General features: G+C 39.4%; 2 protein-coding genes across 4 annotated transcripts in view; both read left to right on the top strand.

Annotated features, from left to right (window-relative positions):
• ZBED1 (zinc finger BED-type containing 1) overlaps positions 1–23,111 on the top strand; it is a 43,758-nt gene extending 20,647 nt beyond the window's left edge. The window contains exon 3 of one of the 2 annotated variants that reach the window (XM_073354071.1): positions 23,027–23,111. The gene's annotated coding sequence lies outside the window, so the exon portion shown is untranslated. Of the gene's footprint in view, positions 1–20,383; positions 20,421–23,026 lie in introns of those variants that run through there. The other variant, XM_073354081.2, reaches the window with a different exon arrangement.
• Positions 1–24,348, top strand: part of DHRSX (dehydrogenase/reductase X-linked) — a 224,396-nt gene that overhangs the window by 20,881 nt on the left and 179,167 nt on the right. The window contains exon 2 of one of the 2 annotated variants that reach the window (XM_073354095.2): positions 23,027–23,134. In XM_073354095.2, coding sequence (XP_073210196.1) covers positions 23,027–23,134 — 108 coding nt within the window. Of the gene's footprint in view, positions 1–23,026; positions 23,135–24,348 lie in introns of those variants that run through there. The other variant, XM_073354104.2, reaches the window with a different exon arrangement.

Raw genomic sequence — 24,348 nt, 5'->3', positions numbered from 1 at the left:
CTCTGATGGTCTGGAATTTCAAATGGTAGCAAACAAATGGTTATATATATTCCTCATTTTATTCATGCTGATGGTTATGGGTTGTATTTTAGCTTCTGTGGAAGAGAAGTATAGTTTATTTTTAAATAACAAAATACCATTGGTAAAAAATGTAACAGATGAGTATAGTACATTTGTAATCTGTTCTTTGGTTTATGAAAATGAACCTTCCAGGGAGCTTTTGAAGGAAAAACATATGTTTCTGAATGATGGATTCTTACACTGGTTCTCTGGTCTAGCAAACATTGAAAATCATAAAAAGAAAAGGAGTACTTGTGGCACCTTAGAGACTAACCAATTTATTAGAGCATAAGCTTTCGTGAGCTACAGCTCACTTCCTCACAAGTACTCCTTTTCTTTTTGCGAATACAGACTAACACGGCTGTTACATTGAAAATCATATATAGCCAGCTAACTCCTCACTATTGATAGCAAACCTGGGGAGTCTTAAAAGCCCAAGTCACTGTATGTGAAACGCCCAATCTAAAGGATATGTGCATAACTCCTACTAAAATAAACAAGCGTTTTGGGCATAAGGGCTGTAGGATTGTGAGGTTGTCATTAACTTGAAATCACAGTTTCCTTCCAGATCTGCTTGTTTCAGGTAGTATCTAAGTTGGTGTTTCCTAATTAAACCAATTTTGCCTATCAGAAGAGAAACAGGTTAATTACAAATCAAAACAATGATAGTATCTGCATACTTTTAGTGCTTGTTAAATATTCTTCTCTACCTGGCACCTTGGGTAAATGGTTACATTTGTGCCAGGTGTTAATCAAATACTGCCAAATCAGAGCGCTAGCTTTTATACAGGCATTTTGCACAAGTGTAAATGACTACCAGGGGTATCGCCTGATTAGTGGTGAATCAGTCCCTGTGTTTAAAAGCTTGTGTACTTTTCACCTCAGAAACTGTGAGAGAACCATTTTCTTCATGACAATTTATTAATAGGGAAGATGGCTGTGTCACTGAAGTAAGATTAAAACCAGCCACTGCCAAAATTTTTTTTGAAACTAATTCATTTGATATCCAGATTTGTTTGCATATTCTTATTTACAAAAAATGTTTCTATACAACATTGCATAAGCACTAATATTCCTGCTTTAAGAAAACTGACCTGAATGAGTCTGTTAATCGGTATTATTTGCTAAGTGAAAATGGATTTACAATTTAAAAAAAAAAAAAACCCTCCACCAAACAACGGGATTCAATTATTATTGTAGTGATAATAGCACTGATAGGCCCCAGGTCAGATCAGAGCCCCACTGCAATAGGCACTGTACAGCCACACAGTAAGAGAGCATCCCTGCCAAGGAGAGCTTGCACTCTAAATAGACAAGACAGACAAAGGGGAAAGAGATGCAGAGAAGTGAGGGAAAACAGAGGCACCGAGAGGTGAAGTGATGTATCCAAGGTGACATAGTAGGTCCATGGCAGAGCCAGAAATAGAGCTGCCACAAAGACAAAATGTCACGGGACAACAACTGCCTCTCATGACCAACTAATAGTGATAGCCTCTCAGTTTCTCTCCAGGTGGTGTCATGAATAAATCAGTGGAAACGTACCACTTCTGTCTGATAAATGATTGATACAAGCAAGCATGCTCTTATCTAAAACTACTATTTATTAAATGGTAAGCATGTGCACACGCATGCATGTGCAAGGACACATGCAGTAGGTTTAGGACATCCCGGATATAAGTACCCACAGTCTGAGATGGTTTTGAGTGATCATGAGCTGGGCTTCCAGGGGCCTTCTTTCTGTCCAGCTGATGGGGCATTTTGATGTCAGTTCCTTGCCGAAGAAAAGCTCCCTCTGACTGCTCTGAGGCATTTACTTTTACCTAATCTTTTATAGCTAACTAACAGTCATATAGCTGTATTTATTAAATTAGCAAACTGTGAATTCAATGTTAAAATTAATAGGGAAAAGGTCAATAGAGGCAAAAGGTAAGTTTTCTACAGATGCATTGGCTCAGTCACATTGGACAAATTGTTGATTTTGATGTTTAAAGGGAAATCAACTTAAATTTGCAGAGAGAAGTGTAATTTTGTACCTACTACAACATGGAAAGTCATCTGAAAAGTTCTCTCTGCAGTTATATGTGTATTGGACAGCACTTTATCTCTAGTCTGGTTCTCTGGTACATTTGCAAAGTCATTTTCCTGTGTGTGTGTGTAAGAAAGAATTTTATTTTAAAACACAGGAAAATATTGTAAAACTGAAAAAATAGATGAGGAGTGTCTGGCAGATGTTACACCTAAAATTACTTAACTTTTTTAACAGACTACATTTGAAGTTGGCGGTGGCTCTTAAACAACGTAATGAGTTATGATGACCCAATCACATAAATCCTTCATGCCAGTAGTTTGATAACTTTCATGGGATGACTCCAGGTCAGACAAGAATGAGAAATTATTTTTGTAGAGTAGTGTGGTTTTCCCACCTCCCCTCCTCCATCCTTAACCAAAAAAAAAAAAAAAATCTGAAGGGATTTTCCTTGAATGTGTTATTTATTTATTTATTTTTAAAAATTACCAATTAGGGCCAAACATGAAACATTTTGACAGAGTATAAATGAAACTCTGTCTATTTATAATGTAAATCTATACAGTTTGTCAGAAAAAGGTTTCCAAACGTTGAATGAGTTCTTTGGAGGAAGTTTCCATTCTGGTTTACTCAGTCTAAATTCTTCCAATTTGTTGTACTTCGGGGGCGGGGGGCAGTCACTGTAAATGACAATTTTTTTGCTTTTTTGCATTGACTCTATTGGCTCTGACCCTTAATTAGGCAAATCTGCTGACATTGTCCATTATATTAGTTTAAATTCATTGAGTCCACTGGCATTAACTCCTGTTTTCTCACAAGTGTGAGATTTGACTCTGGCCACGAGTTTTTAAGGTCAGATGGCAACAAGAGTGAGGGGGAGAGGTGTTTCCAACCCTGCTCTCACCGGCCTCATGCTTGCAGTTGACCATTTTATTCTTCTTGTGGAGTATACTTGCTATGCAGTGGAACAATCAATTTGACCTTGTAGTTGCTGAGGAGATTGTGTTGGCTGGAGTGCTGAGCTGCTCTGCACAGTCAAGTTGATGCATTTTGAACCAGCTGGAGCTTTTTGGGGGCAGGTATAGTCATTCCAATTGCAATGTATTGCCATCATAATCTGAAAGGCACAAAAGCATGAGTGTCAGTGTCATAATCTGCATACACTTAGAGAAAAAGTATTCCTCTGGCCAGGCGGAATATGGAAGAAGGGACACTGGGAGCTAATCATCCATTTCATAGCAGCAAAAAGTTCAGGAGGAACCTGAGGCTGTGAACTGTCTTGACAACCTGAAGACAGACTTCCCTTCCTCAAATGATAGTGATTGCATGGGTTTGGCTAGTTCTTCAGTTTCTCTCATAGATACTAAGGTCAGAAGAGACCATTATGATCATCTAGTCCGACCTCCAGCACAATGCAGGCCACAGAATCTCACCCACCCACTCCTGCGAAAAACCTCACGTATGTCTGAGCTATTGAAGTCCTCAAATTGTGGTTTAAAGACTTCAAGGAGCAGAGAATCCTCCAGCAAGTGACCTGTGCCCCATGCTACAGAGGAAGGCGAAAAACCTCCAGGGCCTCTTCCAATCTGCCCTGGAGGAAAATTCCTTCCCGACCCCAAATATGGCGATCAGCTAAACCCTGAGCCAAAATTCACCAGCCAGATACCCAGGAAAGAATTCTCTGTAGTAACTCAGATCCCACCCCATCTAATATCCCATCACAGGCCATTGGGCCTATTTACCATGAATATTTAAAGATCAATTAATTACCAAAATCATGTTATCCCATCAGACTATCTTCTCCATAAACTTATCTAATTTAATCTTGAAGTCTGATAGGTCTTTTGCCCCCACTGCTTCCCTTGGAAGGCTATTCCAAAACTTCACTCCTCTGATGGTTAGAAACCTTCATCTAATATCAAGTCTAAACTTCCCAATGGCCAATTTATATCCATTTGTTCTTGTGTCCACATTGGTACTGATCTTAAATAATTCCTCTCCCTCTCTGGTATATATCCCTGTGATATATTTATAGAGAGCAATCATATCTCCCCTCAACCTTCTTTTAGTTAGGCTAAACAAGCCAAGCTCCTTGAATCTCCTTTCATAAGACAGGTTTTTCCATTCCTCAGATCATCCTGGTAGCCCTTTTCTGTACCTGTTCCAGTTTGAATTCATCCTTCTTAAACATGGGAGACCAGAACTGCACACAGTATTCCAGATGAGGTCTCACCAGTGCCTTGTATAACGGTACTAACACCTCCTTATCTCTACTGCAAATACCTCGCCTGATGCATCCCAAGACCGCATTAGCTTTTTTCATGGCCATATCACATTGGCGGCTCATAGTCATCCTATGATCAACCAATACTCCAAGGTCCTTCTCCTCCTCCTTTACTTCTAATTGATGCGTCCCCAGTTTATAACTAAAATTCTTGTTATTAATCCCTAAATGCATAACCTTACACTTCTCACTATTAAATTTCATCCTATTACTATTACTCCAGTTTACAAGGTCATCCAAATCTTCCTGTATGATTTCCTGGTCCTTCTCTAAATTGGCAATACCTCCCAGCTTTGTATCATCCGCAAACTTTATTAGCACACTTCCACTCTTTGGGCTGAGGTCAGTAATAAAAAGATTAAATAAGATTGGTCCCAAAACTGATCCCTGAGGAACTCCACTAGTAACCTCCCTCCAGCCTGACAGTCCACCTTTGAGTAGGACCCGCTGTAGTCTCCCTGTTTAACCAATTTCTTATCCACCTTTGAATTTTCATATTGATCCTCATCTTTTCCAATTTAACTAATAATTGCTTATGTGGCACGGTAGCAAACGCCTTACTGAAATCGAGGTAAATCAGATCCACTGCGTTTCCTTTGTCTAAAAAGTCTGTTATTTTCTCAAAGAAGGAGATCAGGTTGGTTTGGCCCAATCTACCTTTTGTAAAACCATGTTGTATTTTGTCCCATTTACCACTGACCTCAATGTCCTTAACTACTTTCTTCTTCAAAATTTTTTCCAAGACCTTGCATACTACAGATGTCAAACTAACAGGCCTGTAGTTACCCGGATCACTTTTTTTTCCTTTCTTAAAAATAGGAACTATGTTAGCAATTCTCCAATCATACGGTACAACCCCTGAGTTTACAGATTCATTAAAAATTCTTGTTAATGGGCTTGCAATATCATGGGCCAATTCCTTTAATATTCTTGGATGAATGTTATCTGGGCCCCCCGATTTAGTCCCATTAAGCTGTTCGAGTTTCTCTTCTATCTCAGATATGGTATTCTACCTTCATATCCTCATTCCCATTTGTCATGCAACCGTTATCCCTGAGATTCTCTTTAGCCTTATTAAAGACTGAGGCAAAGTATTTGTGTAGGTATTGGGCCATGTCTAAATTATCCTTAACCTCCACTCCATCCTCAGTGTTTAGCGGTCCCACTTCTTTCTTTGTTTTCTTCTTATTTATATGGCTATAGAACCTTTGACTGTTGGTTTTAATTCCCTTTGCAAGGTCCAACTCTACTTGACTTTTAGCCTGTCTCACTTTATCCCTACATGTTCTGACCTCAATAAGGTAGTTTCCTTGCTGATCCCTCCCATCTTCCACTCCCTGTATGCTTTCTGCTTTTTCTTAATCACCTCTCTGAGATGCTTGCTCATCCAGCTTGGTCTACAACTCCTGCCTATGATTTTTTTTCCCCCTTTCTTGGGATGCAGGCTTCCGATAGCTTCTGCAGCTTTGATTTAAAGTAATCCCAGGCCTCCTCTGCCTCTAGATCCATAAGTTCTTCAGTCCAATCCACTTCCCTAACTAACTTCCTTAATTTTTGAAAGTCAGCCCTTTTGAAATAAAAATCCCTAGTTGCAGATTTATTTTTGTTTATCCTTCCATTCAGTTTGAACTGAATTAGCTCATGATCACTTGAACCAAGATTGTCCCCTACAACCATTTCTTCTATGAGGTCCTCACTACTCACCAAAACCAAATCTAAAATGGCATCCCCTCTAGTCGGTTCAGCAACTACTTGATGAAGGAATCCATCAGCTCTCACATCTAGGAAAATCTGAGCCCTATTATTATTACTAGCACTCGTCCTCCAGTCTATATCTAGGAAGTTAAAGTCTCCCATGATCACACAGTTTCCATTAGTATTTACTTCATTAAAAACATTAAAGCGGGCTCTATCCATATCCAAATTAGATCCTGGCAGTCTATAGCACACCCCAAGCACTATCCCAGGGGAGGGTCTAGTAGTTTTCTTCCCCAATGTAATTTTTACACAGACGGACTCTGTCTTATTCATTCCATCGGTTCTGATTTCTTTACATGCTACTTCATCCTTGATATACAATGCTACTCCACCACCTTTACCTTTATTTCTGTCTTTCCTAGACAGCACATACCCCTCAATACCTGTAGTCCAGTCATGACGACTATTCCACCATGTTTCTGTTATCCCTGTAATATCTGGTTTCACTTCCTGCACCAGTAGCTCTAGTTCCTCCATTTTGTTACCTAGGCTCCTCGCATTGGTGTACAAACATCTTAATTTTTGCTGTTTGGCCTCGCTCACATTCTGTACCCGATTAGGCACGGTCATTCTACAGCCAGTATAACCTATTAGACTGGTATCCACACTGCCCTTCCTCTTTATGTCCATTCTCCTACCCACGGCTCTATCCTTTCTTACTTCGTTTTCTTCCCTCACAGTGCTAAAATCCAGCGTGGAGATTACCTGGACATCTCCCAACCATCTCCCCCAAATTCCTAGTTTAAAGCTCTCTTAATCAGTTGTACCAGTCTTCATCCTAGAAGTCTATTTCCTTCCCTACTCAGATGAAGTCCATTCCGAGAGAACTGTCCTCTGCCCATGAATACCTCCCAGTGGCCATACATCCCAAAGCCCTCCTTATAGCACCACTGCCTAAGCCATCTGTTGATAGTCATAATCTTGTCACACCTTTGTTGCCATTCTCTAGGAACAGGCAGAATCCCACTAAAGATCACCTGAGCCTTGATTTCCTTAAGCGTCTTCCCCAGCCTAGCATAGTCTCCTTTAATACTTTCCAGCGAGAATCTAGCCGTATCATTTGTTCCCACATGAAGGATAATTAGGGGATTCTTTCCTGCTCCCTTTAGGATCCTTTTCAACCTCAGGTCTACATTCCTTATCTTAGCACCTGGAAGACAGCACACCCTTCTATTTTCTGGATCAGCTCTGGTTACAGGCCTGTCTATTCTTCTCAATAAGAAGATTCTATTCTATTCTATTCTTTCCTGGTAACGGTGCTATTCTCTAGTCTGTCCCCTGTTCCCTCTGGCTGCAAGTTCTTTCCATTCCTATTCTCCCTTGTAATCCTGTATCAACCCATCCTGTATCCTCCTGGGGCTCATATTTGGTGTAGTCTCCATTGACTCGTCCCCTTTTCCTGTAGGACTAGCCGCTCTTCTCTTCTTCCTTGCATTTCCGCCTTCAGTGACTACCTGCTGAGTCCCTTCTTCATTTTCCAACTCCGCAAACCTGTTCTTGAGGTCTATTTCTCCTTCACTAGCCCGACTTTTCCTCTGCCTGGTTCTCTTCATCACATGCTTCCACTGACCACTTTCTTCACCCAGTCTCCCCTCAGAATTCCTCAGTCCTGCTTCCATCTGCAAGTCTGAGCTTTTCCCTTCAGATACCTCATGTCTTTGCTCCATAATCTGCTCAAACCCCTTTCTAAACTCAACCAGACTTTACACCTGCATCTCCAAACCTCGGATCTTTTCCTCCATCAGCTCTATCAGACGGCATTTCATGCAGACAAAACTCTTACTGGGTACCCCCTCCAGAATCATGTACGTACCGCAGCTTCCACATCCCGTCATCTTCATTGTGTCTTCCACGACATGGGTCACTCCCACTGCTGCCTCTGTAGCTGTCATAGCCTTCCCACCTAAACCCTGTTAATCTGGGAAACACAAACCACACCAAAACACCACCACCCACAGCAAAAACAAACCCCAAACAAGCACCACAAGACAAACTCCCCTGTTTACAGCTCTGTTTGCTGGCTCCTGTGCCGCTGCCTGACTGGCTGGCTACCTTTATAGGACCCCTAGTCAGAGAAGCCCCGCCCCCTAATCAGGGCTCAGCTTCTTTCCCAGCACAAAGCCCCTACAAGCCTCTCCACATACAAATACAAAACCAAACACAAATACCTTCTCCTCCAACAGAGCTCCCACTCAGACTCCCCGGTTTACAGCTCTGTTTGCTGGCTCCTGTGCCGCTACAGCTGTCTCCTCGTAATAGCATCACTTCCATCTTGCCTGGGTTTGGCTTTAGCCAGCTACTTTTCACCTAAACGCTGATCTGACTTAGGCACTGGGACAGCTGTGAAGTGGTGCTGTGACATTTGATCCCTCCCTGCCTGCTCCTCTTTCATGATCCCAAAGATGCCTCTTCATTCCTCCCAGGTCTTCTTGCTACTTTCCTTCTCCATTGCTCACACCACATCTTCCAGACCCAGACCCTTTCCTTATTCTCTTTTGCACACCTTCCTTCCACTCCCTCCCCAATATTTGATTTTTTTTTCACTATTTATTTAAAATTTGAGTCAAACTAACTGGCAGAACTCGAGATTCTTCAAAACTCTAAGCACTGTATAAGTTTCAAAACTTGTCCCTGATCGGGGACAGGGGGAGGGGAAAGTACAAAAATGTACTTGTTTATAGATTCTAATAACTACTTCGGTAGGTTGGGGGTGCTCAAAGTTCGCACCCAAAGTGGAAAATACATGTCTTGTGCCACTATACTAGTGCTCTAAAAATGCCTGTCTTCTTGTTGAGAGGTAATATGTTGAAGGGTGATAAAACAATGTTCAAGCTTCCCTACTGGATATCAAATAAAGTATAATTGAATTAAATATTCATTGCACATCACTTTGCAAATGATTAAAGTAGAGTTTGAATTGTAAGTGAATCTAAAAGTCTGGATTCTAAGGCACTACATCTTTGGGTGACATCTTTCAAATTATCAGGGAAAACTCACTGTGTGATACAAGGCATACATTTGAAATGCAGCCACATGACATTCATGGAAAAAGCAGAAGTTGTGTGTATTTTAATATAAATATTGTAGGCAAGAATGCAGTGCATCAGGTTTGCACGTGCTCTCCTCTGAGAGGTGTTCTTGGATATCTAGACTGCATGGGAACTTGGTCATGAGTTCGATGTATTTTAAAAATTGGTCTTCAAGGACTGATTCTGATCAAATAAAGATCACGCTACAAAAAAGGCTCAAAAGAAATCATTCCTTGAATGGAGAAGGGTATTGTAAAGATTGTGTTGCAGGAAGGATAGTTTCAAATTCAATTACCTACAACAGTGTCATTTGTTATGGGTTTGATCAAAAACATCTGGGCTGAAATCATTGCCTCTGGCTAGACAAAACTCCAGTAGATTTTTGAGGCCAGGAGTTCACCCCTTACATTTGTGTTCAGAAGTATGGAAGGGGTATTAGATTCCATTTGTCAAGAAAATGATGTATTATTTAGAAAATTAATCAGGTCTTCAAACTTCGGAAAGATGTTCATTGGAGAGAGTTAGAATGAGGAATAAAGACAGGAATGGAGATTATGTCATATCCCTTGAGAACATTGCTCTTAGTGCATTCTTTGGGTTTCATTTAGTAAACAGTTCAATTTCTTCAGATAAGAATGACACATTCTAATTTAAGTATTAATAGGAGACAAATGTTATAATAGACTGATAGCCTCTCATGTCAAGACACATCTGAGGAGCTTTTAATCTGCATAGTAATTCTACATATTAAAAATCTTTTACAATTTTGATGAAAAATAATTACAGGGAATGCACAATAGTTGTTTTTGTAAGCTAAACAATTCACGAAACCTAATGAATCCACATTAGACTAATGGCCTATAGAATTTCATCATAAAAATAAATGTTCATTTTATTAAAGTAATAAAAATGTCTAATTTTTAAAGCCTCCAAAAAACACTTGCACCACAACCTTGTGCGGGAAGAACATACTTCATTGAAAACGAAATGCATACCCACAAATGGTCAAGGAAGGTAGAAGAAAAATGGAAGGGGTATTGGATTCCAGGATAGCTTCAAGAAGTCCTAAAAGAAATGTTCTAAGAGACCAAGACTTCTCATATTAGAGGACTATCAACACCACCTCAAGTGAAGGAAACAGAAGAAGAAATTGATATCTATTTTTAGAAAATATTTTTTGTAGTCATCTTATAACTTAGACGAATATTTTGTTTTGGTGAGCTACAAGAAACTTAAAATCACTTCTACTCATCAGAGCTTTTGTGCCACGTTCCAGCTTGGTGAAATTTTACAGGAGAATTTCAACTAGTAGTTAAAGCACTGACAGCCATGAGAGAATAGCAAGTGCAAATTCCATGACTAATTCTAATTCTTAATTTTCCTTGTTTTGCATTTTCACTAGTCAGAGTTTGAGCACATTTTACATGAATCCACTTAAATGCCCCCAAAATACACTAAAATATGAAATATCCAGTTTTTCTATCATTATGTCAAAAGGTACGACGGCAAATAATCACTGCATAAAGTTAGCAAGATGCAAGTTGGTCCTTCAGTAATTCTCTCCACCAGTCACATACAGACACAAAAAAGTACTTAGGCAAAGCAGAGGTGTTCAGTTTTGAACAGAAACTGTTATAGGAACTAGCACATGTTCTATTCATTTTATTGATATTTTTCCAAATGCAAAAGAAAAAGGAAGCTTTCCAAAGCTAAATCTCAAATTAGCCTGCTGAAACTTTCTTCTTGCTGAAGGATGAAAGATGTAGTGACTGTGATATGGGTGGGTTTAAACTTGGAGAAACGGTATGTAATTGGAAATGAACAAATATATTTTATTTTCTAAAATGTATTGACTGTGAGAGGGATTCTTAAACTTTTTTTTGTGCAGTTATGAATGACTAAGCATTATTATGATTATTCTGTTCTTTTTCTTTCATCTCACATTGTCTGCTTATCTGGGGTTCATTTTGGTATCTGAGCACCTCACAAATGTTAATGAATTTATCCTCACAACACCCCTGTAAGGTATCAGAGTATTATTATTTCTGTTTTAAAGATGGGGATATAGGGCGCACACATTCAATAACTTCTGAAGGTCCCATAAGAATTCTGTATTGAATTCTTGGCTCTGCTACAGATCTCATCATCCCAGTCCAATGTCTAACTCACATGACCGTCCCTTCCTTTCTTGCACACTGCTTGCTTGCACCTGAATCAAGGGTTTGGGTAGCCCATGTAGAGAGAGAAGGGAGAGGCTTACACTCCCTCACCCCACTATGGAGGTGGGTAGGCTAAGAGACACTTGAGCTCTAAATGAGATGAGCTGTTAAATAGAAGAGAATGTTATAAAGCACCATTTGAACATTTTACCAGACACCTTGCCGGAGAGCTAAATTTACTAGCAAGAGACAAATTTGAGGGATAGGGCAGTAAGGCTCAGGAGCAACACAGTTGAAAAGACTGCAGGGAAAGGGAACAAGGGGAAGTGAGGGAGGAGGTAATGGGATTCCAGTTTCATCTCTCTTCTGACCATCTGGTATCTAACTTATACCAGTGTTTTATATTGTGGCAAGTTTGGACTATTAGTTTTTTGATGCTTTTAATAACATAAAAAGCCTTTCTGGTGTTTAAAGATGTATTTGATGTCAAAATATCTCCCCCTCACTTTTGAATACTGATTGTTTCCTATGTTAAATTTCCAGTTATCTAGCTCTTCCCAAGAATATTGAATCATTTTGCACCATTTATACTGATCCTAATTATTGGAGCTTTGTATATTTCAACATGCACTTCAGTTCAGAAGTGATTGCCCCAATCTTGTAAAGTGAAGTACTCCAGCAATTTTCAATCACTTAAGGTTGGCTTCCTAATTTGTAACTTCGTAAAAATGAAAATAGTTTCACTCTTAACCTGCCTAAAGCAAACCTGGTTGTTTGAGTGATAACAGAATATTCTGCTTTTTGGAAGAAGCAGGGTTGAGGAGTATGCTCTGGAGTATGCTCTTGGGTCTGACTGGAGTATGAAAGTGCAATTTCCCTGTCTCTGGAAAGAGAGAGGATGCAATTTACACTGATCGAAAACAATCTCCCACCTTTCGGATCAGAATGGGATTTTAACCACAGCTTCCTAAATGAAAGGGGCTTTGCCAGGCTATTGCTTCCTCTGAATGGTTATAACACTACTAGGCATATTTTGTGCAGGCACTCTTTGCACAAATAATAGAATAATAACCACAAATACAGAGAGATATCAATGAAATTCTGGGGAGACTACTGATCTGTGAAAACAAAGGAGGGTAAAAAACAGGGGTGTGTTTTGTTTTTTTGTTTTTTTAGGCTACAGGTATCCTGAGTTGGAGACAACTGATAAGCATAATTCCTTATATTAAGGAACTCAGTCTGTGGCATATTGCAAGTATTCAGATAAATCTATTACAGTAAATGGTGTTCTGAACTGAAGAAGTTGCAGCAAACACTAGTTTTTACTTGTCTTTGTGTCCAGACTGGTTCTCAGTTGAATTAAATGGCAAAACTCACACTGAATTCAGGGGGAGTAGGAAGAATGTGGTTGTGCACGTAATTCATAGAAATACTGTAAGTAAAGGAGGGAAGCTCAACGTTCAAAGGCCCTGGTACAGTTGAAATCTATGAGAGTCTTTCAATTTACTTTATTGGGAGCTAGATTCAGCTTGAATAAAATGTTATCTGTCACACGCATTTCTGGAACTGAAATTAGTAGGCTTGAATGGGAATGTTTGGTGTTTCTTTACATCATCCCACTTACCTCTTGTCATATCTGCACACCTTGATTTACGGATGAACTTTGTGAGATCAGTATTTTAACTGACTGTAATTTCAAGTGAGAGTATCAACTACAGCTGGACACAGTTTTTAAAAAAACCTGATCCATCATATATACATTCTTCAAATTACTCTCTCCCTCTGAGCCTCATTGAAACACTTTTACCCAGAACTTTAAAGGTACACATCCACTAACATTACACATCCTCCACTAATACTCTGCTGTTTATGTATGCATTTTGCTTGATGCTTACTTCTCATATGGATTGGTTGGTAATCTGTATCCCTCCATCCACGCTCATAGTGAAAAACGATTGACTCATCATTGGAACCTTTTAAATTTTAATAGCAAATGAGCCAAAAAAGGAAAGGTGTCAAAACTTACAGGCAGTAAAACAGCTGAAAAGAGGATATTTTGTGGAATATCTAGAGTTTGTAATATGATATTTTACACTGTCTACAAATGTGGTAATAGAGCCATGGAAATTAGAGAAAATCTGTTAGCTTCTGATAGATCTTTAGTGCAGGATTATTTCCTAAAATATAATTTATAGTGTTCTGTCCAGTTCAGTTTTGAATCACTGTAGTAATAACGCTAAAGTATAGGTTTCAGAGTAGCAGCCATGTTAGTCTGTATCCGCAAAAAGAAAAGGAGGACTTGCGGCACCTTAGAGACTAACCAATTTATTTGAGCAAGTGAGCTGTAGCTCATGAAAGCTTATGTTCAAATAAATTTGTTAGTCTCTAAGGTGCCACAAGTACTCCTTTTCTTTTTGCTAAATTATAGATAGCCGGCCGGCTGTATTCCTGGTTCTGTCATGGATTTCTACTGTGCAGCATTAGGCATGTCATTTAATCATGCTGTGCCTCAATTTCTACATCTGAAAAATGGCAATGATAGCATTTACCTCAGAAGTATTATGAGTCTTAACATTTGTAAAGTGCTATGAGATTTCTGAGAAAAAGAGCTAGGAAAGTGTTGTATTTTAGCTTAGTGCAGCTTACTGTGTGATCCCGGTATGTCTGCACTACATCTGGGAGCATGCTTCCTAGCTCAGGTAGACAGAGGCGTTAGCGCTGCTTGAGCTAGTGTTCTAAAAATAGTAATACGGAAAATGCAGCACTGGCGGCAGCTCAAGCCTGTCTGACCTCCTGGGTCTGTATAATGACAGCTCGCCTGCCCCACCGCTCACATTGCTATTTGCAGTGTGTTAGCTCAAGCAGAGCTTGTGTGTGTTTGTCCGTCCAGGCTGGGAGGCACTTTCCCAGCTGCAGTGTAGACATACCCTTAGTCTTAATGGACCTCAGAGCAAGACAGCATTTCCTGATATTGATGATACATTTTATTTTATTTGTTGTTTGATTTGTAAAATGTGGCAATTGCTGGGTTTCTGGGCACGTCATTATGCAGAGATGATCCCATTACCCCATGTTATATCACCTGGGACCAAGCCTGCTCTTCAACTCCTGTTTTTACAATGGGAAAAATATAATTACATGAGGACATGACTTGCAGAGCAAAGAGAAGTGTTACATAAAATAATTTCACTTAATGTGTACAATATATACGTGGTTACACTTTATCAAAAGGGCCTGGTTGGGGGAGACAGCATCAGTATGGTATGTTCAAGAGAAAACTAGATGATATTTCTGCTTGAAAGATACACCTGTATAACATCACTAACCTCAGAGTTACTCCTGATTTACATCAGGGTAAGGTGGAAAAGAACCAGGCCCACAGAGTGCCGATATCATAGGTAAATAAAAGGAGGAATGCAAAGTAAGCAGGGCAATGAATAAAAGGCAAATAGAGCCTGTATCTCTTTCTGTGTACTTGGGATTGTAGTTCCTCACGTAAGAAAAGAAATGACTGTTAAATGGACTGTTTTGATAAATGCTTATGAAGGGAGCGGTTACTTCTTGGTGTTAGTATCAAATTTTCTTTCTTCACCTTTTCAGCAAATTTCTGAAAACCTTTAGCATATAAGGTGTTGATTTGCAATGTACGGTAGGTAGTTACCAGGCTTTCTTCACACTTTTAGCAACCCCTCCTACTCCTTGTCCTTATTTCACTAGGCTGAGTGTTAGTTTTTTGTCAAGTGCTTTTCCTGTGGCAAGCTATGGCTGCAGATACCTCCAGGAATCCCTTTAGTACAGTGGTCTTCAGTTACTTTTCAGGAGCAAGATGGTGCAGTGGTGTTTGTGCTCTGCAAGCCTGTCACATCTGGAGGCATGGCTACAAATTCCTTCATTCTCTTACAGCTGTAAAGGAGTTAGCTGGCATTTGTCCACGTGACAGAAACATTACTGTTCAGCAAAATTTGCCACCTCTGGCATAACGTGGGAATAGTGCATAGTGATGTGTAAGCCTCCCTTCAACCTCCGTCCTTAACCGAGACACATCTCCACCAGCTTCTGCCACAGCCTCTTGGTAGCTACAAGGGAGAGGAAGAAAGAAGTTTCTGCTAGTCTCCCTAGCCCTCAGCCTACACTTCTTTGCCTCTTCTGCCATAAAAATCTCCAGTGCCAACCTCTGCTGCTCACCATTCTGCCCATGATTCACAACTTGCCCACAGGTTTCTAAATAGTGGGACCAAAGCCACCTCAAATCTTATGGACTATACTTTGTTGCTGCTTGGCAAAATGATGACAGGCAGAAGAGGCATAGGAACTGTCTGCAGACTCAGGCTGGAAGATTACATTTGGCATGTCCTCACAACCATGGGCTAGGAACTTTTCTTTCTTTTAATGAAAGTTTAAATTGTGTACAGGCTGAAGGCTTAAGCCCCCACACTTCCCCACAAAGGGTGATTTGCACTTGCACTTTTTCTAAGCATTGGAATAATTATTTTTTCCCTTGGTTCTATTTACTAGCTTTCTACAAGGGATAAAAAACTATTGGGACCTTGTTATCACACAACCTAAATAGATGCCTGCCTTAGCTTCCTTTCTAAGAACTGTCATTTGGACAGAATTATCCAGTAGCCAGATGATTACAATCAGGAATAGCAGTGCAGATGAATTCTTTTTTGTAATATAGCATTTTAAAGTTGGTGAAGATGCTTTTAAGCTCTGCACTGTTAACTTACCCACGTAAATAAAAATGTAGGAAAAGTATCTGAGTGTTTAGGATGAGAAAAACTAGAGAATAATATTGTAGTTGGCTGAGCTCACTATACTGTTTCCTTTACCCAACTTGAAAAACTTGATTGTGCTGTGCTGTGTCACATTGAATTATATTGTGTCTGGCAACAACACCCATCTATTCACCTTCCTTTCAACATGAGCGTTGCTATATGAAAGCAACTCTGAACTTGATACCTGATGTCATCAGACTAAATATTCACCTTTCTTTTCTGTCTCTAGCAGTTACCTGCAGGCCCATTATTTGCATGTACATTATTCACTTAGCCAAATAAATAAATAAATAAAACCCCCACTGTTAGGGTCGATTATTTAAAGTATTAATCTTTAATGGTGTTAACATGATTTAATGGAACAGTGAACAATAAAGGAATTATACTTTAGTGTCTGTGGGTTTTTAATAGTCCAATATATACCAGTCCAGAAAGAACTTGGATTAGGGGAAAAAAGCTTAATAAAGTGTTGTATTAGATACAGTTTGTGCTCCATGATAAACTTGTACGATTTTGCCTCAAAAAGTTGTAGTCTAAAGACAATGCAACTGCTGTGACCTTGCATCTTGAGTGTGACTGGCATTTTAAGGGTTATTTCCTTAAATTTAAACAATACATTTTGGCAGTTCAAATAGTTAATTTAATGCCATTATTTTATTTTGATTAATTTTATTTTTACACAGAAAAGTTAAAAATTTGCCAATGATTAGTTATAAAGCTGCTACTGTCTGGTTTACTTCTATAGGTTTATAGTGATTGCACACATATTTTTTAGCAGGACATCTGAAGGGACTCTAGAAAAATAACTTATGTTGCAAGAATATGGATCTCACTTTACATATTTCATAGCAAAAATTATGAGCCCGAGTGAGTTCTTCCAGAGAAAGAGATTAAAACCATTAGACAGTTCCAAACTGGTGTGATTGGCTTAAAGACTATGTGGAATAATGAATGTTTCTGAACCTGAAGGGGAATTAACAACAAGATATTTGGTCAGATTTTGATCTCATTGCCACCAGTGTAAATCATTAGTGACTTAATTGAAGTTAATGGAGTTACTCAGGAGTTACATCTCTGCAAATGAGAGCAGAATCTGGCTCATCTCTTCAGGATCTGAGAGAGATTTGAAATGCTTAAAGTAAGATACAAACACTGTCGAGGAGGATTTCTCCTGTGTAGCAAAACAAACTGAGAAAGAGCAACACCTTCCCACAAGGGGTCTTCTCCAGCTTTGAGCAATACCTAGATCATGGTGTCACACACAATAAAAGAGTCTTCATGTGTTGGGAGATTAGGTTAAGCCGAGATCTATTCTGGAAACTAAGACCAGGTCGTCACTGAAAAAATAGGTGTGCTTTTAATACTGAGATTGCTTTCTCATTGTAAATCATAGTGGAGTCAAGGCACTGTATTTTTTACCTAGATGTAGTTAGTCAAGGCCTATGCTCTTCCATCTAAGGTTTGTGACACAAGCGGAGCAATTAGGTAATAATGCAATCCACAAAAGCCAGAACATTAGGCAGGCAGCTGCTAAGCTAGCTAATGGGGGATACCAATGAGAGGAGCATGTGCTATGCCCCTCCTCTCTCTGAGATAAGCACCTAAGTCCAGACTACAGGAAGGTACCCATCTCTGCTAGCCATCCATGAAAGGGAACCCATCTGTATGTCTACACTGCAATTAAAAACCCATGGGTGGACTGTGCCAGCTGACTCAGGCTCTCAGTCTCAGACTAAGGGGCTGTTTAATTGCAGTGTAGATGTTTTGGTCTCAGGTCTGCAGCCAAGCCTGAATGTCTACACCACAATTAAACAGTCCCTTAGTCTGAGCCCTGTGGGTTCAAGTCAGCTGGCAAGGGCCAGCCCCAGGTGCGTAACTGCAGTGTAGACTTATCCTCAGGCACCTATGGCCTTTCTTGCGGGAATGCCTTAGGTGCCTGCTGCACTCTACACAAAACAGCTGGAGGAGGAGATGATGGTGCCCGCCTCATAATGTTTAGATCAGTAGTTAGAGTACTCTCCTGGGATGTGGAAGAGGTTCAGTTCCCCCCCGCGAGGGAGAAAGGATTTGAACAGGGGTCTCCCACCACTCAGGAGAGTTCTCTAACAACTGAGCTATGTGATGTTCTGAAGTAGGGCTTCCTCCTTCTATTTTGTTCTAGGTGTTCCACTGTGGATAAATAATGAAAGAGTAATTGGAGCAGGGGGACAGTACCCACTATACCCTAACCATTAGGCTAGAGAATCACCCCCTGCCTCCTCAGGCTCAATGACTTTTTAAGACAGGACAGATAAGAGACATCATGGATTGCTTTGGGGCCTAGGTGGGAGACAGGTGTCCAGACACCTAGAGGGAGGCAGCAGTGAAGGTGCACATGCAGAAACATAGGTGTTGAGGGAACTTTTACCCTGAAAACTTAGGCACTGAGTGAGTTGAGGCACCTACAGGGTTCAGCAGGAGTTTTGTGGATAGCAGTGGAGCCTAAAACTGTGCCTTAAGTGCCTAAACCTGAGATTTAGGCACCTAAGTCTGGGGTTTAAGTATCTAAGTACCTTTGTGGATTGAGTGATGACTGGCCTGTCAACTTTATAAACCCAGTTCTGTGAGAGGGTTGGGTTTTTCCTTTCCCATTCCTCCAGCATTAAACACCACTCCATCAGCTTCTCTTCCTCATCATGCATCCAGCATCTATCACTTTTCTGACTTTGCTCCTCCATTTTACTCTCTTCACAACCACCTCATTCTTAGTGACTTCCACTTCTACTAAAATGTAGCAAAGTCAGTGCAGTGAACAAAACTAATGATGTAGGTCATTGAAATAAGTGATGGGGATATGTATCTGAGATATACAAAAAAGTGGTAGGTTGAAAGGGGGGACATGGGGAGAAGGGGAAGGAAGCAGGAGGCATATTTAGAGTGAGAGGAGGTGGAAGATAATATACTTGGAGCTGATGGAAAGCAGTCCTATTTAAGGATTTTTTTTTTTTTGAGAATCACTACAGTTGAAACTGCAAATATCAGTACAGAGAATGAATGAAAATGGAATAAGCCTGAATATACTGAACAGACAGTTGTGGAATAAAAAGGAAATGAGAGAAAAAAAAACAGTCTGCATTTGTGTAGGCTTCCCTCATCACTCTTCATAGAAGTTGTCTTGGATTGCGATGTATTTACCTCTACTGTGGGCTATTTTCAATGTACATTCCTATTTAATGAATTCTTATTTATCTAACTTTGTTAAATGTGCCCATTAAGTAGGCACATACACATGTTTGTGCCCTGTAAGTGCATTTCTCTTTACACATGCATATAATTGTAGCACTGTCTACAAATGGATCATCTTGCCCCCATCATCAATAAAATCCTAATGCTTCTTATCCCAACGCATACCCAACCCCTGGGGAAAATCCTAAGAAATAGAGCTTATTTGGGCTAAGGAATATTAGCTTAGAAAGAGTTAGTTATTGTTTCTTTGTGAAAGTTTTGAAACGTTGGAACTAAAAGATTTCCAAAATTCTTCAACTGAAATTAATTTTAAGGAACTTAGGCCCTGATCCAGCAAAGTGCTTAAACACATGCTTAACTTTAGGTATGTGAATGGCCGCACTAAAGTCACTGGTGTGAAATTGGAACAATACACTGGAGAATCAGGCCTCTTGATTCTGTGCTGAAAACTGCTTTGTGGCAGGATCTTTTTGTTGTTTGTGCATTTGCTGTATTCTTCCTGCTTGTCAAAGTCCCATAAGCACTGGGCTCCTTCTTGTTCCCTTGATCCATTATGTTGTAGTCCACCTCCAAATTGTTGTCCTCAGCCATTTCATCTTTTGTTTCAGAGTGGCACTTGTCAATGCTGTGTCATGTTACAAAGAAATCATTCATCTTTGGCTTTGGCCACCTTCCTCCTTCCATTTGCACCTTCAGTGATCATACTGCCTTCTACTATATGCACCTGTACATTGAATGAGACAGAGTTTACCATAGCATTTTGATAGAGTCCAAAATGCCACACAAGTTACAAGCCCACATAGTGTGATAAGGCTGATATTTAATACACCGTTATTGTTATTCCTTTTTAGCAACTCTAACGATTCTGCTAAGTCAAACTGTATTTTCACTGGATGGCTGAAAGGAACACATCTGGCCAAGAGATTATTTCTTTGCCAAATTACAAATTTCTGCCTTGTCTTGTTTAGGCACAAGAGCTGTTGATAGAAAAGTTGCAATTTCTTATTTCATTCTAGAAAAATATCTTTTTTTTTAATTCACTCTCTTATTTTCAAAAACTGCAGAGGCATTTTTGCTCAACATTTATTTTCAAGTGTCCTCATGGAGAGAGCAGATCTGGAAAATATCAGCCAAAAAGGTAAAAGCTTAGCAAAGTAATAAACACCTGAAAAAGGCTTTTGGAATAGAAAATTTAGTAGACTACTCAGTGCTCACTCCAGCTGTAATTTCAACCTTAACTCTTAGACCTGATTGTGTGCCCCTTATTTACATGAGTGGACAGTTACTCAGATAGAGCCAAATTGATGTGTCAATAGAAGAGGCTTTAGAGCAAACTGGTAAACTAAACAGAAATAAGTCACCAGGCCTAGATGGTATTTGCCCAAGAATTCCAAAGGAACTCAAATATAAAATAGCAGAACTATCAACTGTACTGCATAACCTGTCGCTAAAATCAGCCTTTGTAGCAGATGACTGGAAGATAGCTAAAGGGGATCCTGGCAATTACAGGGCAGTGAGTCTACTACTCAGTACCAGGTAAATTGGTAGAAACGATAGTAAAGAACAGAATTATCAGACACACAGATAAACACGGTGTGTTGAGGAAGAGTCAACCTGGCTTATGTAAAGGGAAATCATGCCTCACAGTCTGTTAGAATTCTTTGAGAGAGTTAAGAAGCATGTGGATAAGGGGGATCCAGTCAATAAAGTCTACTTGGATTTTCAGAAAGACTTTGACAAGGTCTCTCACCAAAGGCTATTAAGGAAACTAAGTAACCCTGAGATAAGAGGGAAGGTCCTCTTATGGATCAGTAATTGGTTGAAAGATAGGAAACAAGGGTAAGAATGAATGGTCAGTTTTCACAATGGAGAGGTGAACAATGGGGTCCCCCAAGGTTCTGTACTGGGACCTCTGCTGTTCGACATATTCATTAATGATCTGGAAACAGTGAAAAGTGAGGTGGCAAAGTTTGCAGACAATAAAAATTATTGAAGATATGTAAGTCCAAAGCAGCCTGTGAAAAGTTACAGAGGGATATCACAAAATTGGCTGACTGGGCAACAATGTGACAGATGAAATACAGCATTGAGAGGTGCAAATGAATGCACATTGGAAAAAATAATCCCAGCTATAGATGTACAATGATGGGTTCTAAATGAGCTTTAAACACCGAAGAAAGAGATCTTGGCATTACCATGGATAGTTCTCTGAAAAATTCTGCTGAATGCGCAGCAGTGATCAAAAATGCTAACAGTATATTGGGATCTATTAGGAAAATGATAGAAAATAAGACAGAAAACATGACGACACTATATAAATCCATGGTGCGCCCACACCTTGAATATTGTGTCCGCTTCTGGTTGCCCCATCTCAAAAAGGATATAATGGAAGTGGAAAAGGTTCAGAGAAGGGTAACAAAGACAATTACGGATGGATTATGGAACAGTTTCCATATAAGGAGAGACTAAAAAGATTAGTGCTGTTCATCTTAGAAAATAGATGACTAAGGGGGTGGATGACATTATAGAGATCTATAAAATCATTAATGGTGTAGAAAAAATTACTAGAGAAGCATTATTTACCCTTTCAAACAACACAAAAACCAGAGGTCACCTGATGAAATGAATAAGCAGCAGGTTTAATACGAACAGCAGGAATTACTTTTGTCACACAACTAACCTGGGGAACTCATTGTTATGGGATGCTGTGATGGTCAGAAGTATAACTGGGTTTATGAAATAACTGGATACATTAATGGAGGATAGGTCCATCAATGGGTATTAGCCAAGATGGTCAGGGACACAACCCCATGCTTGGAGTGACCCTAACCCTCTGACTGTCAGAAGCCAAGAGTAGAAGACAGCAGTGGATCACTCCATAATTGTCTTGTTGTGTACACTCCCCCTGAAGCTCTAGTATGGGCCACTGTTGGGAGACAGGATGGTGGGCAAGATGGACCAAGGTCTGACCAAGTATAGCTGTTCTTATGTATTTACATGAGTAAGAGTTGCACAGTTCTGCTCATAATGAACAAAATATTGACTAAAACTGATAAACCCTCACATTTTCTCAGGGGCATATGTTTTTATATGTTTTTAATATTTTTATATTCTATAGACAGGGCTGCAAAAATTTTGGGAAGTGGACATCAGGAATTTTGTTTTGACATTTTTTCTTGTTCAGCTTATTTGTGATTTTGCTCCATATTATTGGGGAAGCAAATGCAGAGCCCCTTCCCAAAGGGTCTGAAGGATATCATGCTGCTTACTGAAAAATTCTTATATTATCCCTGTATGCATGTTTGACCAATAAACAGCCTGTAAATTGACTTGTAACAGCTGTCATGCTGTCTTTAGACAATAGAAATAGTTAAGCCGAAATTCTTAAAGGACAGATTGTTGCAGGACAATAACAATAACAACAGAAGGCATGCAAATAGAAATTACTACATTTTTCTAATTGGACATCTATAATTTGTGTGTCATCAACCACAGTCTTTTGTGAACTATTAATACTAGAAAATTATACTGTGGATGATAAAGGTAAGTGTTACGTTCCGTTTATTGCCCACCAGATTTGTTGTCGCATTTTTTATTGGCCAAAGTTGAGTGATCCATTAAATGTATGTATATATTTATAATATGTACCTTATAGCCTTATCTGTATTGCTATCGTGAATTAATGATTTTTTTTTCTCTTCATGTAGTTTTCCCTACACAAAATGGAAATGTTGCCATAGTGACTGGAGGTGCTAAAGGAATTGGTTATCATACTGTGAAGCATTTGGCAAGACTTGGCATGCACGTTATAATAGGTACTGTCATTATTTTGTCAATACAAATGTATATTGTGCCTGAGGGACCAAAATCTTAAAGAAATATCGCTCCATCAGTATAACTAAACATATGCCTGGTTGTTATGGAGCCAAATCCTGCCAAGCCTTATGTTATTTAAAATGTTTATTACGGCAGTGCCTTGGGCCAACCAAGAGTGGGGCCCCATGGTGGTAGATCCTGTACAAACACAGAGTGGTAGATGGTCCCTGTTCCAAAGAGCTTACACAGATCTCTTTTGTAGGAGTTCTAATGCTTAGCCCCTCTGGATATTTCATGCAAAAAGCAGTCAGTATGAACACATATATATAAACACACACTTGAGCACGGTAATTTGAAATGCACTGTACAGTGGGCATGCTTTAAAATGTCCTTTTTACTGATTTTTAGGCAAAGTACTACTGTTATGAGCAGGTATTCCCTCTGCTTAGGATGTGGGAGACTGTAAAATTTTTTTAAGGTGTCCATTCTACATTAAGAGGAAATATTATAAAAAATGTAAAGGTATTTTTTGGTGTACGGTGGTTCATGTTTTGTCCCATATAGTGTAACTCAAAAGAAGTTAGGCAATGCAAACATTGACTTATCCAATACAAACATTGACTTATCCACACATAAAAATATTAGTGAAGATTTTGAGTCATCTTTCACTCCAGTTCTGGGGTTTTCTTGGATTTTTTTTTAAAATTATATAATGTTTAAAACACTACAGTATATGACCTAATCTTTTCCTGTTGCTAAGCCACAAGCTTTTAATTTAAAATAATGTAATTTAGAACTATACAAGATTATTCTATTTCTATTTAATAATACTTCAGCAATCCAGAAATTTAACTTTATTCAAATGGAAAATATGACTTTATTAAGAGTGAAAAGCTACTAGCAGTGGTGGATCAGTCTGTTCTCAGTCATGCTGGTGGGAATGCAGAGTAACTCCTTTAACATTAAGGGAGTTACTCTGGCTTAGCACAGGCTAATGCAGAGAAGAACCTAGTCAGACACGTTTTAAAAGTCAAAATCAAGTATCTGAAAACACAACCTGGTGCTACTGTATTCTATCTAATGCTGTCACTGTTTCTGTTGCACTCAAAGTATCTTTATGTATTTTTAAGGTGAACTGCAAAAACTTTACTCAAAAAAACGCAGTTCCTGTGTCATTTTTTCTCCCCTTTATTTAGGAAATTTAAAAACACAC

This window comes from Lepidochelys kempii, chromosome 1, assembly GCF_965140285.1.
Source record: "Lepidochelys kempii isolate rLepKem1 chromosome 1, rLepKem1.hap1, whole genome shotgun sequence".
NCBI lineage: Eukaryota > Metazoa > Chordata > Testudines > Cheloniidae > Lepidochelys > Lepidochelys kempii.
Note: the sequence above shows the minus strand (reverse complement) of the source record. Positions and strands in the feature narration are given on the sequence as shown.